General features: G+C 41.5%; 1 protein-coding gene across 5 annotated transcripts in view; it reads right to left on the bottom strand.

Annotated features, from left to right (window-relative positions):
- Window positions 1-1,833: 1,833 nt before the first annotated feature.
- The window catches only part of kek5 (kekkon 5), a 312,008-nt gene continuing 297,493 nt past the window's right edge, over window positions 1,834-16,348 (bottom strand). For 4 of the 5 annotated variants that reach the window (XM_015169550.3, XM_070206654.1, XM_032440553.2 and 1 more), the window contains 2 exons: window positions 9,465-11,382; window positions 1,834-6,315 (listed from right to left, as the gene is read on the bottom strand). In XM_015169550.3, the coding sequence (XP_015025036.1) occupies window positions 5,057-6,315; window positions 9,465-11,028 (2,823 nt within the window). In that variant the 5' untranslated portion in view covers window positions 11,029-11,382 and the 3' untranslated portion in view covers window positions 1,834-5,056. Of the gene's footprint in view, window positions 6,316-7,124; window positions 7,157-9,464; window positions 11,383-16,348 lie in introns of those variants that run through there. The other variant, XM_070206656.1, reaches the window with a different exon arrangement.

Raw genomic sequence — 16,348 nt, 5'->3', positions numbered from 1 at the left:
GTCGTTTTGGAACGTCATATCTCCGCGCGGAGCTATTACCCGAGATATTAAAAAAATCATCGAAAAAGTTTCGATTATCGCAAAAACCTCGATTTTGAGAAACAACGTGATGATTTTATGGAAGGTCATATCGCTGGAGCTATGTCGTTTTGGAACGTCATATCTCCGCGCGGAGTTATGTCGTTTTGGAACGTCATATCTCCGCGCGGAGTTATGTCGTTTTAGAACGTCATATCTCCACGCGGAGCTATGTCGTTTTGGAACGTCATATCTCCGCGCGGAGTTATGTCGTTTTGGAACGTCATATCTCCGCGCGGAGTTATGTCGTTTTGGAACGTCATATCTCCGCGCGGAGTTATGTCGTTTTGGAACGTCATATCCTTCGGACAAAAAAGTTTTAAGGACGATTTTGCTAAAAAAAAATAAGCCATAGCTCGAGCATATCCTTGCGTATCCTGGCACGCCATATGTCAAAATAATTGTGCTGACCAGGACTACCATCTATATTATTCTTAGATGACCCCTTATTTTAATGATGCAGATCGATGCAGGGTGTCCGTACGATCCTAACGTACCATGTCCTTTGAAAATCTGCAAGGACATGCCCGAGTTATGGCCATTTTTGTTTACATAAAATGTCTATATATATTTTTTGCCTTGTTTAATTTAAATGTGTTTATATCCTTTCAGATTGACAAATTAAGGACTACAATGCTCTAAGGACCTCCACACCTAACAAAGCAGATTTTTCCGGGATCGGACTTAAATTAAGTCAAATATACGTATTTTAAGTTAAAATAAGCAACAATTGCAATTTATGCTCGTTTTGTATAATTTAAAGAGTATTAATTAAGAAAATTAGCATAAAAAACAACAGTCTTGTAAGTTTCAAAATAAATAAATCAATTTTTGAAATTAAAAAGCGAAATTTCTGTTCTTTTATTTAAAAATTCAAAAATCAACGGTTTTTAGATATCTATTGCACACCCGTGCGGGCGTTTGTTCGCAATCGCTAGCTGCCGAGATTTTTCTTGAAATCTGCTAAAATACCAGGCGAACAGAAATGCACAGAAGGTCGACAGCAAATATTTTTAGCTGCCGAGAAATTTCGTTGCATACTCAAACGGGCCGCCCTCGTTGCCGGCTGGTTCATCAAAATGCATTAAAATTCCACTCAAATACCAGGCGAACAGAAATGCGCAGAAGGTCGACGAGTTCTTCGAATAAAAATTTTCATTGCATAGCATTAAGGGGCATAAATGAAACTCATATCAAATGAGCACTGTTAATTAGCAGTTCATGTTAAAGGAGTGCTGTAAACTGGCTGTTAAACAACATGCGGCTGCAGCTAATGTAAAGGGGCTCCTGAAAGAAAGAGCATACATGTTTTTGGACCATTTCAACGCGCACTTTGCAGGGATCTGATTCTTTAGGTTCCCAAAGAATATATCGATGGTATGGTATAACCAAGGATATGCTAGTCAACTAGAAACTATCCAGGGGGCGGGACTGTTGCTGGAGGCGGCTGTTAAAGAAAAACATACACATTTGTGTACATCTGTTATGGGTAAGCGATTTGTAGGTATTTCTTTTTTTTTTTTTTTTGGAATTCGTCTTTTAATTTTTATGTATATTTTATTTTAATATTTTACGTGTTAGGAAAACAATGCAAAATCATATTTAACTTATTTATAAGAAACTTTTGTTTAGCTTAATAATCGATCGTAATTGATGACAGATTACATTTAGTTAAAATTGTGTTAAAACTAATTGTTGTTTTATATTGTTTTTGTTTTTGTTGTTGTTTTGTTGTTGTTTTTGATTTGTGTGCTAATTTTAGGGGGATTTAAGCAAAGCACATTTATTCACGCTGAGGAATAAATATGAATATAGTTTTCTTTATTTTATTTTTTTTTTGTTGTATTTTTAGCATTTTTCGAGATCCTTTCTTTCGATTCTGTGTGCAAAATGCAAAAACGAATTTCACAACAAACAAAAATTAGTTGATGTATAAAAATTATTTAAATTAAAAAAAATATATATATGTATAAATGTATAATTATATGAAAAAAATGTATATAAAATATTTAATACTTTTTGCTGATGCGAAACAAGTTTTTTTTGTTTACATTTTTGTATATATATATAGTTAGATATATATATATATCTTTTTGGCCGTGAAGGGCGGGGGCGTGGGCGCGGTTGCGGCAAGTTTGTGGCCACCGAAAAAAAAAAGTATTGTTGATGCACTAATTTAGTAAATGTTTAACTTGGTCAGTTAGACTACTTAGTGCCTGGCTTTTATACAATATATTTATATTAAATACAAATAAAATGAAACTGTGTTAAAATATATATCAAAAGGCTTTGCTGAGCCTTAACTGAAATGTGTCTCTGGTGTCGGGGCTTAAAAGTAACTAAAACAAATGAAATGCAAAATCGAAAAATGTTAACTTACTGTTAAGATGCTGTTCAAATGAGTGTGTCTGTGTGTGTGTGTGTGTGTGTGTGTGTGTGTGTCTGTTAAGCTCATATCGCGTTTAGCAGAGGAATTTACTGTTGTTGTTGGGACAAAACAAGCACAGGGTGTTTCGTGCCAACTTAGTGTAATTGTTTGTGTGTGTCAACTGTACCTGTAACTACGTTTAGCTAGTTGCATATTAACTATATATATATATATTTTTTTTTAAATACGTTTAAATACGTTTTTTTTCTCATTTGACAATTTATGAATTAATTGTTTAAACATTGTTTGCTCATATATTGAAATGTATTTTGTTTTGTTTTGTTTTTCTCGCTGTTTGCAGTTGTACAGCACTAGTAGCATGTGTTGTGTAGTGTTGTGTAAGTGTTAACATGTACAGAGCTAGTGCCTAGACATACATATACATATTTTCTTTACGTTATGATCTTGCTTTTAAACATTTAAATTGTTGTAATTAGTGGTAACTGTAATTTTTGTAGATTAATGTAAATTTATTTAGCATATATATGTAAATATATTTGCTGCACACACATATTTATGCACACACACACTCACGTATTTATGCATAAATATATGTGTGCATTTAAGAGCTAGCATTAAATATTCCTTGCTTAACACACATATACGTTAGATCTATGTAAATCTCCATTACATCATTCTGGGGGCTTTTTTTTTCGATTTTTTCAAGTTCGTTTTTTTTTGTTTGTTTGTTTTTTTTTTTTAGTTGCGATTGCAAAATAGTAGATTACATACATTACATGGGGCACTTAAGACTAATACACTTAGGCGCTAGACACGATACGAGTGCTCGTACTTATTAAACATTATTTTATGCTTGGATTTCATTTCATTTTATTAAAAAAAAAAATCTCAAAAAAAAATACATATATATATACGCTATATATTGTGGGATTTTTTCTTTATGCCTAAGTAATTACTCGCCATATATATATATATATATATTTATATATATTTTTATAGTTCGATTTGTGTATGGGTTATGCTTTAATAATTTACAATTTTATAAAATTTCTAACATTATGTAAATTGAATTTTACTTGGTTTTCGTTTTCTTATATTTGCTTGTTTTAAATATATTTCTTGCGTCTTTTGAATAAACTTGTTTTGAATTTAAAAGTTTTTCTTCTTTCTTTCTTTTTGTTCTCTAATCTTTACACATAGATTTGCTTAGATGTAAATAAATGTTTTTGTTTTTCTTTTTGTTTTTAGTTGTAATTTATGCATTTTTGTACCAAACTAACTAGCCTATGCAAAAAAAAAATGTATGTTTATATATATATTTATGTGTGTATATATAGAAGAAGGGAGTAGCATTTGTTGATTTATTATTAAAATGGGATTTTTACATACTCTTGTGCTAATATGTACTTATGTGGGCTTTAAACGTTTACTTTTTGTTTTCTGTTTTTTTTTTTTTTCATTTTTATAGTTTTCTTTTTTATTTTTTGCTTGCCGCTGCAAATGTTTTGAATTTAGCTGCCTGCGTACTGTCCGTCCTTTTTGCTACTTTTTCTGTTCGCCTGGGTCACCCTGTGCGGCTTAACAGCAGCGCCTGCTGCATGCGTGTCACATGTTCGTCTTGTTTGATTTTTTGTTTTCTGTTTCTGTTTGCTTTTGTTTCCGTTTCCGTTTCTCTTTCTGTTTCCCTTACTGTTTCAGTTGGAGTTTTCATTTCGTATCGTTCCTCGTTTTAATTCTAAATTCTACATCAGTCGGTTTGGCACACAAGTCACGCGAATTGCGCGGGCGAGACACAGAGACAGAGACAGTGACAGCAGAGAGCGAGAGCGAAGGCGAGAGAGCGAGATAGTGAGAGAGCATTTTGAAGATGCTGCTGCTGCTGTTAGCGTACATTTAGTTAACAGCGAATGTCAAATGTGCATGCATTGTCTTAACAATTGTTGTTTTATGTTAATTAGCAGAAGTGCAGCAGCATTTAGTTAACAGCTTATGCTGCTTTTGCCAGACGTGCTGTCAATATTTATGTAAACTGTTGCTGTTCTTTTACATTCAAACAACAGCGAATGTCAAATGCATAGACTCAACATTTATTGGATTATGTAAATTAACATAAGCAGCATTTAGTTAACAGCGTATGCTGATCTTGTCAGCTGTGATGTGGTATTGTTTTTGCGAGCTGCTGCTGCTGTTTAACATTTAGTTAAGAGATTTTCAAGCATGTCCTAATATTTGTTGCCGACTTAATGCTGCTGTTATTTAACATTTGCTTTTGTTTATTTGAGCTGCTGTTAAAGTGCTTTAATATCTGTAGTTAACAGCGCTTGCATGCTGTTAGCTGCCAGCTGTTAACTGCACTCTGTTGTGTGTTGCTGTTACTGTTATTGTTGTTGTTATTGCTTCTCTTTATCATCTGCTTTCCCCTTTGCTGCTGCTACTACTGTTTGCCCGTGCTCCTCATCTTCTTTATCAATCTGCTTTTCAACTTTATCTTCACGTTCTGCTGCTGCTGCTGCTGTTGCTGCTAAAAAGGCAATTTGAATTAATTTGCAATTGCATTTTGAGTGGGGTGTTTGGCGCATATTTGGTAAATTAAACCTCGGTGCCATCCTCGCCCTCATCATCGAACAGCTGGCTTGTGCTGCCCTGGCCGCTGCGCGTTGCCGTTACGGACATTTTCTTTTTGGGCTTCGGCGGTGGCCTTGGCGGTATCTTGGCCATTTTTGGCGACTCCCCGCCCGGCATGGGCGTCGGCGAGGGCGAACCAAGCCCGGCGCCGCTAATGCTCGAGCCGGGCAATATCGTTATCCCGTGCAGCCTGCCGCCGTACAGCGGCTCCGTCTCCGAGTTGTATAAATGCTGCTGCTGCTGCTGCTGCTGCTGTTGGGCCTGTTGTTGCTGCTGTTGGGCCTGCATGGCCTGCTGCTGTTGGATGAGCTCGTGTATGGGCTCGTAGATCTTGCTGGCATTGGCCGCTGACGCTGAAGCTGATGCCACCGATGTGAGACTGGGCGTGGCTGGCAGCGGGCGATCTCGCATGCTGTACTGCTGTCCACCCTGTGCAGCGAGTGCACCCAGTGCACCCTGTGCGCTCTGTGCCTTGTGCAGATTGAGAGTCGAATTGCCGCCCGCCGTGGTGCGCAGCCCCAAGTTATCGTAGACAGGCTCCGCCTGCAGCTCGACGGTGGTCGCGGTGCCCGTCTCGCTGGGATTGGGCGAGGTGGGCGATTGAAATTCGCCGAGCTGATGGGCGGCTGCGGCCGCATTCGAGGTGCTCGGCGCCCAGCTGGGCACGCGCGGCTTGCGCGGAATCGTCATATAGCCCTGCTTCATGACCACGGCCGTGGCTGGCGAGTAGACAACGGGCGCGGGCAGAAACGGCGAGGCCGACGACGAAGATGAACCCTGCCCCTGCCCCTGCTGCTGTTGCTGCTGCTGTTGCTGTTGCAAGGCGGCGGCCAATTGTTGCTGCTGCTGCTGCTGGTGGCGACTGTTCGCGGTGGCAATGAGCGCCAGATTGCGGGACTTGGGATGCTGCAGGGTCATGAAGCCGTTGTGGGTGGCCGTCGCAATTGTTGTGGTGCCGTAGATGCCGTGCGGTGTCATGTGCGCGTAGACGGGGCTGGTGAGCGGCGGCGGGGAGCGTATGCCGTAGATGACCTGATCGGGTATGTTCGACTGCGAGGATTGCATCGAGGGCGAGGTGGGCGGCACGCGGGCGGGAAACGCTAGCAAATCCGGCGGCAAACTATTCCCGTACGTATCATCCACATAGGTGTGACGGGAACGGGGCGTGGTTGTTGTATCCGACAGGGCCACAGAGTGCGTCTCGTCGTCTCGCGTGTGATTGGCTGCATGGGCGTACACAGAAGGGGATGGGGCGGGGAGAGAGGGGTAGCGCAACAAAAAGAATAAATAAGAATTAGTTGGAGCAAACGAAATTTCATATAGACTACAAAATTAACAATTCCAATTTGGCCCAAAAACTGAATCGATTTTTCAAGCTTTTCCTAAACTAGATTTTCATTTTCTTTAAGGTTTCTGTTTCTGTTCAGTTTCTGCTTTTCGCAGCAGTTTCCCCACTCTCATTCAGCAGCTTTTCAAATATATCTATAACATTTCTCAACATTGCGAAGCCGCTAAGCGAAAAGTCGCTGGTTCGAACCTGGTTTGCGATTTCTACTTTCTTAAATTAAATACTAAATATATATAAAAAAAAGTGGGGAAATAACCTCTAACATTTTTCTAAACGACAAAAATAAATGATAAGATAATAGTTTAAGATAATAATATGCGATAATTCTAAGTAGAAGGATTCGTAGAAGGAATTAACTTAGGTCTGTATGAAAGGACAGCTGCCATTTCTAAAAGTTCGCGTTGACGAGTGAACACTGTAGCCCGAAAAAAACTCGCTTCTCATAATGGAAACCAGACTCTAGACTCCCCTTTCAGACATTGTCTAATAAGTTCCATTTATAAAAAAAAAAAATAAATCAATAAAACTCAAAAATATAAAACCTAACTTGTTCTTTGCGGTCTCTTCTTTCTTTGGAATTCTTTCTACTAGCCCAAAACTAAATCATTTTGTTGTTGTTTTTGTTGTTGTTGTTGTTGTCAATTTTCATGCGGTATATACCTTTTGGTTTTTGCTGTGTTCTCTATTTTGTTTTGGCATCTAAATATGATTCAATTCTGAAAATAAAAATTTCTCAATTTTTATATTCAGCTAAAAGCTAGGAAATTTTTTGGTTTTTTTTTTGTTTGTATGTAATTAGACCTTGAGCGTGCATTTCATGTGTTCCCCGAAACATTTACCTTTCCCTCTCACATCTGCAGCTGGGTTGAACGGAATACCCCTACTTTTCTGTTCTAGCTTAACCAACAAGTTATTTAAGTCAACTTCAGTGAGATCTTAATTGCAATTGTCATCATTTTTGTATAATAATAATTATGGAGCTTAGCTTTGGTATTGTACCTGAATTATTCCCTTACTTTTCACTACTTACTTTTGCACTAACCTATTCTAAAATTTGTAATAAAATTGCTCTTATGTCAAATTCGAAATGTAGTCTGTTTGTTATATAGGTCCTGAATTGCTCCCTCACATTTTCATTAAATTTTTTAAGCTTTTGCTTGTTTTACTAAACTATTCACAGATATTTCCCGTGCTCTGAAAGTTCCCAAAAGGGAACACCCTTACTTTACACTAGCCTTAAATATTTAAATTAAATTTCCTAAAAAAAAAAATAAAATTTAATTTAATAATTGGCCCAGAAAAACGTCCTTCAAAATTTTATCATACTTTTGGTAAATATTTTTAAACGGAATATTTTTAAATGAATTTACTAAACTATTTACAAAATAATATTCCGTAAAAACGTCACCTAACTTTAATTAAGTGTCTGATTTCTTTCATTAGACTATAAAGAAAGTTCCCCAACGGAATACCCCTACTATTAACTTTAACTGACGTTTAGCAAAGTTCCTGCAGGGAATACCCTTACTTTTCCACTTGGCCAAAATAAGTTTGAACTAAATTAAATTGCTTGCATATCCAATCGAAAATGTTGTCTAATTTTTGTATTATCCCCTACTCTTACACAGCTTTGCTGAACTTTTAGTTGAGTGCCTGAATTCCTTCCTTACTTTTTCACTACTTCTTCAACTGCTTTATGAACTGCTGGAAATATACGTTGCTCAGCTCTGGCAATAAGTGTATGGCTTACAATTGGCTTGGCTAGCTGCTCGATTATCAGTTTAGCCAAATCATGTTTAATTTGTGCGCATGCCCTGAATTTATACCTTACTTTGGCAGCACATTTCTCATGCTGTTTTTAATTTTTTGACAAATCCGCATCGATTGCGGTTGCCTGCTGTGCGACTTTTTGGCACATGCCACTTGTGATTGTTTTTGGCCAAATCTGAGCAACGACAACAACAACAAGAACAACAACAAGAACAACCGCAGCGAGTTTTGGGGAGTGCATCAATTGCATTCAATTGGCTTTTCAATTGTCATTGCAATTCAATTGCCAATTGCAAAATTAAAGCAAACATCCGCCAAAATGTTGTCGTTGTTGTTGTTGTTGTTGCTGCTGTTGTTGTTGTTGCTGCTGTTGTTGTTGTTGCTGCTTGTTTTGGATTGTTCGGCTGTGTGTTTGCTTTTGTGTTTACCAGAGCTGGCGGCCAATTTTGCCAAATGCAGCGGAAGTAATAGATACAAATGTATCTCCAATGTCTCTCTATACAAATCTAGTTGTGTGTGCGTATATGTGGGTGCGTGTGTGTGTGTGTGTGTGTGTGTGTGTGTTGGCATTGATGTTGCTGCAAAAAATGCGAAGCTAAATTGTCGAACTGCTGCTGCACTCAACTGGAAATATTCGACAAATAGATCAAATGTGCAATTTCCACAAACACACTCGACTCACACACACACACACACACACACACACACACACACACTAACACACACACGCACACACTCAACATACAACAACTATTGTGAGCGTCGCGCCGCCATTTTCAATTGCTCTCTATCTCTCTTTCCCGCTCTCACTATCTTCCACCATCTCTAGCGCGCGCTCTTTCACTCTCACTGCCTGCTCGAATTGGCAAAGGGTATTCCCCTCCTATGATATTCTCTAATGCGTTACATAGAAATTTACTATTGCTCTCTTTCAATAACTTATCTTATGTTCTTTTCGTTTACAACTATCCTTAACTTATCTCAGTTGAAGCAAATTCTGTTCAATTGAGGCCAGCGAATCCTTATTCCTTATCGTATTCCTTCTTCTAAATACTTATCTAATCTCAAGATTCTTTCTTTGTTCTTCGTATTGCTCTATATCTACTCCTTTCCTTTAATAACTTCACTTCCATTTATCTCAACCTATCTTTTTCAATATAAGCTACAGCTGGAGGACAACTATTCTCCCACTCTATCAGTGCCTATTCAATTACCCCCGAATGACCTATCTAATCCGAAGCTTCTTTCGCTTACCGTAGGCGGTCTCATCGAGGAGGGTCTTCTTGATCTCGTGGCCATCGTCGCCGCCGTCGACGCTCTCGATGTCGGTGCGACGGGGCGGCTTCTCGACGGGATTCACCTCGTTGAGCAGGCTCTTCTGCATCTCCATAATGACGGAACCCTCCAGCATGGAGCTGTTGTGGGTCTTGTCCAGCTTGCAGGAGATCAGACCGTCGCCGCTCATCATGGTGTTGTCCTTCTGGTAGGTCTTGACGCGGCGGCAGTACCAGAAGAGCGTCAGCACCAGAAAGATGAGCAGCACCAGAAATGTGGTCACAATCACGCAAATCACAAGGAATATGCTCGTCTGCGGATCGCTGGTGGAGGCGCCGATGGCACCGCTTATGCCCAGCCCGCCCAGGCCATCGGAGGCGGCCGAGGCGCCCATGTAGTCGCCGTTGACCAGCAGCTGGAACTCGGCCTCCGCCTTGCCGCCGCGATTGTCCGCGACACAGATGTAGGCGCCCTTGTCCGAGTTGCGTACCCCGTAGATGCGCAGCTCCGAGGTCATCACCTGGCCGGATGCCGCTGCCGATGCCGCCGGCTGCTGCTGCTCGACGGAGTTGAGAATGCGTATGTGATGATCGTTGGGTCCGGGATTCAGCTGGCGCTTATTATAGATCCAGGTGACATTCGGACGGGGTGTGCCGACAATGCGACAGGGCAGCGTAATGTTGTCGTGATTGGCCTCCACGAAGGAGCGCACCGAGCCAAGAATGCGCGGACGACAGGCAAAGTTCTCGGAGGGCACCTCGCTCCACAGCTTGCCGCGCAGCTGGGCCGGCTCACGGCAGTCGGTGGGCGGCGTATAGAGGCGTTTGGCCATGGCGAAGTCCCGGAACTGTTGCAGCTCGCAGCTGCAGTTCCAGGCATTGCCCTGCAGCGACAGGTACGTCAGCTTGGGCAGGTTGTCGAACGTCTCCTTGTGCAGATGCGTCAGCTGGTTCTGTTCCAGCGAGATGGCGGTCAGCGGTCCGCCAAACACATTCAGCTGGACCTGTTTGAGGCGATTGTTGTTGAACTCGACGCGCGAGAGGAAGGGCAAATTGATGAACAGCCGGCTCTCCAGAATCTCGATCTCGTTGTTGTTGATGATCACGTTGCGCAGCTTCTCGAGGCCCTCGAACGTGTTCGGATGCAGCTGGCTGATCCGATTGCTGGACATGTCCAGTTCGATGAGTATGGCCAGGCCCTTGAAGGCGTCCCGATTCACCTCTTGGATGGTGCAGTTGCGCAAATAGATCTTGTGCAGATTCTGCAGACCCGCCACCTGGAACTCGTCGCGGCGCAGTTCGGGTATTTGGTTCTGGGAGAAATCGACCACCTGCATCTCGTTGCTCATCTCGAGCGGTATTTTGGTCAGCTTTTTGCCCTTGCAGTCGGCGCTCTTCTTGCCCGAATTCCAATGGCAATGGCAATTGCTGCAGTTCTGCATCCAATCCCGGTGGCCGAGCGACTCCTGCGCCAGCATTGCCAGCAGCACGAGGCTCGTTAACAGCAGCCGTAACATTGTGCGCTTTAACATTGCGGCTGCCATGTTAGGAGAATGCTTCGGGCTGTTAGCTCTTATAATGTTATGTTTGCAACGTCTTATACTGATCTGCTTAGCTGCGTTTGCTGCCGCTTGTCGCTAGAGGGCGCTGTGTGTGCGCGCGCGCTCTTTGGCGACTCTCTTAATTCGAATTTAAGCTCTGCCTTGCTGCTCGTGACAGGACAGACAAGACTGTGATTAATTAAGGCGCACCTTCTTCAGTTGTTTTCTTTTTTAATATGCTGTTATTTTTGTTGCCTTCTGCTCCGCCTCCTTCCTATTGTTGTTGTTGTTGTTGTTGTTGTTGTTGTCGTTGTGGGTTGGCAGCTCCAAACTCGCAATTAGCAGTGCAGTTGCCAGCTGAAAAGAAATGCGCAATAAAAGCAAAAAGTGTGTGCGTATTAGTGAAGGTTGCTTAACAGAGTGCAAGTGAGAGAGAGAAAGAGAGAGAGTGAGTGGGAGTGAGGGGAAGATATTTACATGCTATAAAGATGTAGATTAAATGTGCGTAAAGCGTCGCAGCGGCTGCTTTAACGGTAACACCTGCACAATTAAAAAAGCGACAAAGCGACCAGCAAAAAAAAAAAAACAAAAGTGGAACAAACAAGAAGAAACAAAATATTAGGAGAAAGGCTTTCGGCTTCGAGCTGACAACAGTTACGAATCATTCACAAAGCAAATGGCAGCGAGGGCGAGTTACAAACGCGCAATTAATTTGCGCACAACTACGTAATGAGGTCGCCGCCGCGTTACGTAGTGCCTCGTGCGCCGAGACCTTACGTTGCAATTTATTGGCCTGTCAACGCGAGCTTTTCAGACAAATTACAGCTCTTGTTACGCAAATTGCGCGCTAACGTAACGCACTTACATTGGATACTCGCTTAACGTAATTGTGCGTGATACGTAGCAAATGATTTCGTAAGCTCTTACGTGTTGTAGCCCCATAAAACGGTTGTTTGACTAGCCACTCGCATATAACAAATGTTAAGTGCGCTTTCTATTTGGCTTACGTCAGAGTGTGCTAATGTTACGCTGGCTAGGCGCACATGTTACGTTACGTTACGTTACGTTACGTAACTTAAATATTATCTACCCAGACCGCGTGCTAGCGTAGCGTAGTCATGTGCAGATATTTCTATTTGGCTCACGTCAAAGTATGCTAATATTGCACTCATTACGTTACGTTACGTTACTTAAATATTATCTACCCAGACCGCGTAGCGTAGTCACGTGCAGTTGCTTTCAACAAATGCAGTCAATTACGCTTACGTTACCTTAAATCAGATATCAAGTAACAGCTGCTTATCAATACGTTATGCTTAATTTAAGCACAACATATATACACGTATTTTGGCTTGAGCAGTGTTCTGCCGTTACGTCATATGCGCAACCAGTCTGAATTACGTCACGAATCTTATTACGTCACATGCACTGCGTGCATAATTAAAGTCATTGCCAGTGTTTACCTCGCACCTGTGTCACTCGATTAATTGTGACAATTGTCATTAAGGCAGTTTACGTGCTTCATTACGTTATTCATTACGTTATTCAATTAATGTCACATGCGGAGCAGTAAATGATGTTCAGAGTGCGACAGAGACAGACGCAGAGACAAGCAGAGGCAAAGCAAAACCGCGGAACGACAACCGCGACGAGCAGAAGAAGAAGACGAAGCAAAAGAAGACGGAGGCGGAGCGGGAGCAGTGGGAGAAGGGAAAGGGCAAGCAAGAGCACAAAAGACCGCAGGTTCCAAGCAAAGTGGAAAGACAAAGGATGAAAGTTCGTTTCTGTTTGCCTTTGTTTACGGGAAAGGGGCACGGGGGAACGAGCGGACGGGGGGTCAGCGTGTTGCGACTTGATTAATGAAAATGCCGTTAAAGTGTGACACTTTGCGGTGCCTGGCTGTCCCCGGGCCACGCCCACCTGCTGGGCGGCACAGAGCAATGCGAAGTTTAACCTTCAAATTGAGTGGGCCGGCCGCCTTTTGTGTGCGCTCCCCCTGCCCCTAACCCTGCCCCCCACCTGTCCGCATCCCAGCCCCATGCGCATGTTCTTCTTTGGGGTCAAAGTGTGAACATGGCACGAACAATCTGCGAATTGTCGACCCACTTCAGCTGCTTCTTCTGGCTGCTAGCTTGCTCCTCTTCATCTTCTGGCTTCTACTTTCATTCTGTTTTGGCCCTAATTAAACAGCTCAAATGTGCAAACAATGTGAAAACTGCAAACAAATTGTTTATGAATTATTTATTAATAACAATTGCACAGCTGCAGCTGCATCAGAGCGCAAAGCAGTGTTGGTAAACGCTGCCAACAAATGCAACTTGCGGTTCCACTGACCAACATTTCGGGGCTTTGTTTCTGGCTTTTCTCTTTGCCCTTCTATTTCTGATTTTTGTTATTTTCGGGTTTTGTTTTAAACCTAGCAAAAATACAAAGTTGCATTCTGTTGGTTTGGTTCACAGTTCGAATGCCTTGTCCTAAAGTTCGGTTCATAAACTAGTTTTATGCAGTTGAACATGAACTGGTTCGTTTGAGTTCTGATTGAATCATAAAGGAATCATATATAAAATACTATTTCAATGTGAGCTGAATTGGATCACAGTTGAGTATTCCAAACATAAGAATATTGAATCATATTATGAATCACACATGAATCATATTATGAATCATATATGAATCATATTATGAATCACACATGAATCATATTATGAATCATATTATGTGTATGGGTGTTATTTGAATACTATTATGAATCATATATATATATATATATCATATAATGAATCATATATGAATCATATGATTATATTGAGAGCTGAATTCGATCAAAGTTGATAACTCTTCGCTGTTTTTAATATGCGAGAGATTTGGGAAGATATTTGCGATAATTTCTAGAACTTTTCGAACTATTTTCAATCTTTTAAGAACTCATCTGAGCACAAGTTATGATATAATATGGGATCAAGGATATGGATATGGATAAGTTATATGGATAAGTATAAATATCATATAGTAAAAGGGTAGAGCATTTGCCAGTCGTGTATTCCTTTTTTTTCGCACAGTTTTCAATCGTTTTTCCTGTCAGTTTTCATGGTTGTTGTTGTTGTTGTTGTTGTTGTTGTTGTTGTAGCTGTTTCAGCGCTTTTTTCGGTTGAGCGGCGGGTCGAGGAAGCGAGGGGCGAGCGGGCGGGCGGTGGGTGTGCGAGAGCCAGCGCAAAAAACCTCAAAACAAATTAAATATGCAAATAAAAGAAAAATGCAGCAATTTTGCGCTTTGTTAAATATTTGCTCAATGGGTTTTGCGCGTTTTCCCTTTAAATTTTTTCAGATCTTTCTCTTTTTTTCTCTCTCGTTTTGCCCGTTTGTTAGAGCTCTTGCAGCCGTCCCCCCCCCCCTCTGGCCAACCCCACCCACCGAATGCGATAAAAACAATCAAATGATATCTCAAAGCATTCAAAGAGAGTTCGATAGATAGAGCAAAGGGGGGGCGGGGTGGCGCCGTGCAGATCTCGCCGCTTATCTTTAAATATTTACTTAATTCGAGTGCCTTTTCTCTTTGCATGCTTATTAAATGGCCCTAAATACTATGCGGCAACACTGGCGGCACATTAAAGGCACCTTACGACCACGCCCCCTTTCTCTCACGCATCCGCTGTTGCTTATCCTGTGCACAGTTGACACCTTTCTTTGCAGCCTGCCCCTCTTAATTGTGGCGACAATTTGCGATAACGTTTGTTGGGGTTGCCACAGTCTGCTAATGTCCCAATTTGTATATTGTTTGTGGCGCCCTCTAGCGACCAGTCGCTTCAGTCGATCCGCTTGCCATGTGCTCTTAGAGCACGCCCACAGTAGCCGCCTTGCTGCTTTGCTCTCGCCCGCTCTCCCTCTCTTTGCCGGCACTCTGGCTTGCAGGCAATTCAGTGTAACGGTTGTTACATTTTACTCTGTCATTTTATTGCCATTTGCGGTTGTAATTGCTATATAGAGTGTCACGCCCACGCCGCCCCACTCTCCCCTCTCTCTCTCTCTCTCTCTCTCCAGACAACAGAGAGCGCTTAGCCTTTGCATAGGTCTGCTGCCGTCTATTGTCAGCTTAAATCGATTTGAACAAATTTAATTGCTTTGGTTTTGGTTTCTATTTTGGGCTTTTTTTGTGCCTGTTTTTTTTTTTTTCGTTGCTTTTTTTCTCTTTTGGTATTTTATTTGCATTTGGCATTTGTTGTTGTTGTTGTTGTTGTTGCCTTTGGGTACTTTTTGTTTCTGTTTTTATGTTTTTGTCGTATGCCAATCGCCAATTGCCAATTGCTTTTTAAGTGTCTTTCTTTTGTGCTCCCTACCCCTCGCTCTACTCCCCCCCCCTTCCATTCTGGCGCATGCTGTGTGTGTCAAAAGTTGTTGAACCGTCAAAAAATGTACGCGAACAACAACAACAACAACAACGGGAACAACAACAACGGGAACAACAACAATGGGAACAACAACGGGAACATTGAAATTTCCCATTGACCGAAGCCGTCACAACAATTTGTTGCCAAATGAAGCGAATTTCTTTTCACAATTTTCCGCATTTGCCTTATTTTTTCTTGTTGTTTTTTTTTTCGTGCTTTGTTTTAATACTCTTTTTTTTTTATGGCTGCCCAACATAAATATTTAACAATGCGTAGAATATGGTTATTGCTTTTTATAAAGCGCCCGAAAACTGCAAAGCTCGTTAGCCCAAGCGTAACTCGAAACTGATAAATAAATACATATACATACATATACATATACCTATGCATACATGTACATATTTATACATATGTATGTGCATATGTGCATAAGTATAAATAAATAAATAAGAGCAGAAATAACTGTGAAGCTAAAAGCCTATTTGCAAAGTGTTTCACGTTACATTTGCTCTGTCTATCTCTCTCTCTCTCTCTCTCATCTCTCTCTCTCCCCCTCGAGTTTCGCTTGACCAGCTTGTAATGCAATATATATCGAAGAGGGAGGAGTGGGGGGGTGGGGAGAGGGGGTATTTAAAATTCATAACACGCGCAATGATTGTAAAACAATCGAATCAATTGTCAGCTCAAATTGCCGACATTTGATATGTTTGAACTAATGAGCGGAGAGAAGAAGCATTACTTAAGAGACGGCAACTACAAGTGGCAGGAGACAGAGCGGGAGAGAGCGAGTGAGAGAGAGAGAGAGAGCGAGTGAGAGAGAGAGAGAGAGTGAGAGAGAGAGAGAGAGAGAGCGAGAGCAACATGAGCGGAGGAGTGAAAGCAAAATCTGAAAATCGAACCCGAAATTTACAGTTTTTTTATTCTTTGAACTGAATTTT

The sequence above is a fragment of the Drosophila virilis genome, chromosome X (assembly GCF_030788295.1).
Source record: "Drosophila virilis strain 15010-1051.87 chromosome X, Dvir_AGI_RSII-ME, whole genome shotgun sequence".
In the NCBI taxonomy this organism is placed as follows: domain Eukaryota; kingdom Metazoa; phylum Arthropoda; class Insecta; order Diptera; family Drosophilidae; genus Drosophila; species Drosophila virilis.
The sequence above is the reverse complement of the archived record's forward strand: the minus strand, read 5'-3'. Positions and strand labels throughout refer to the sequence as shown.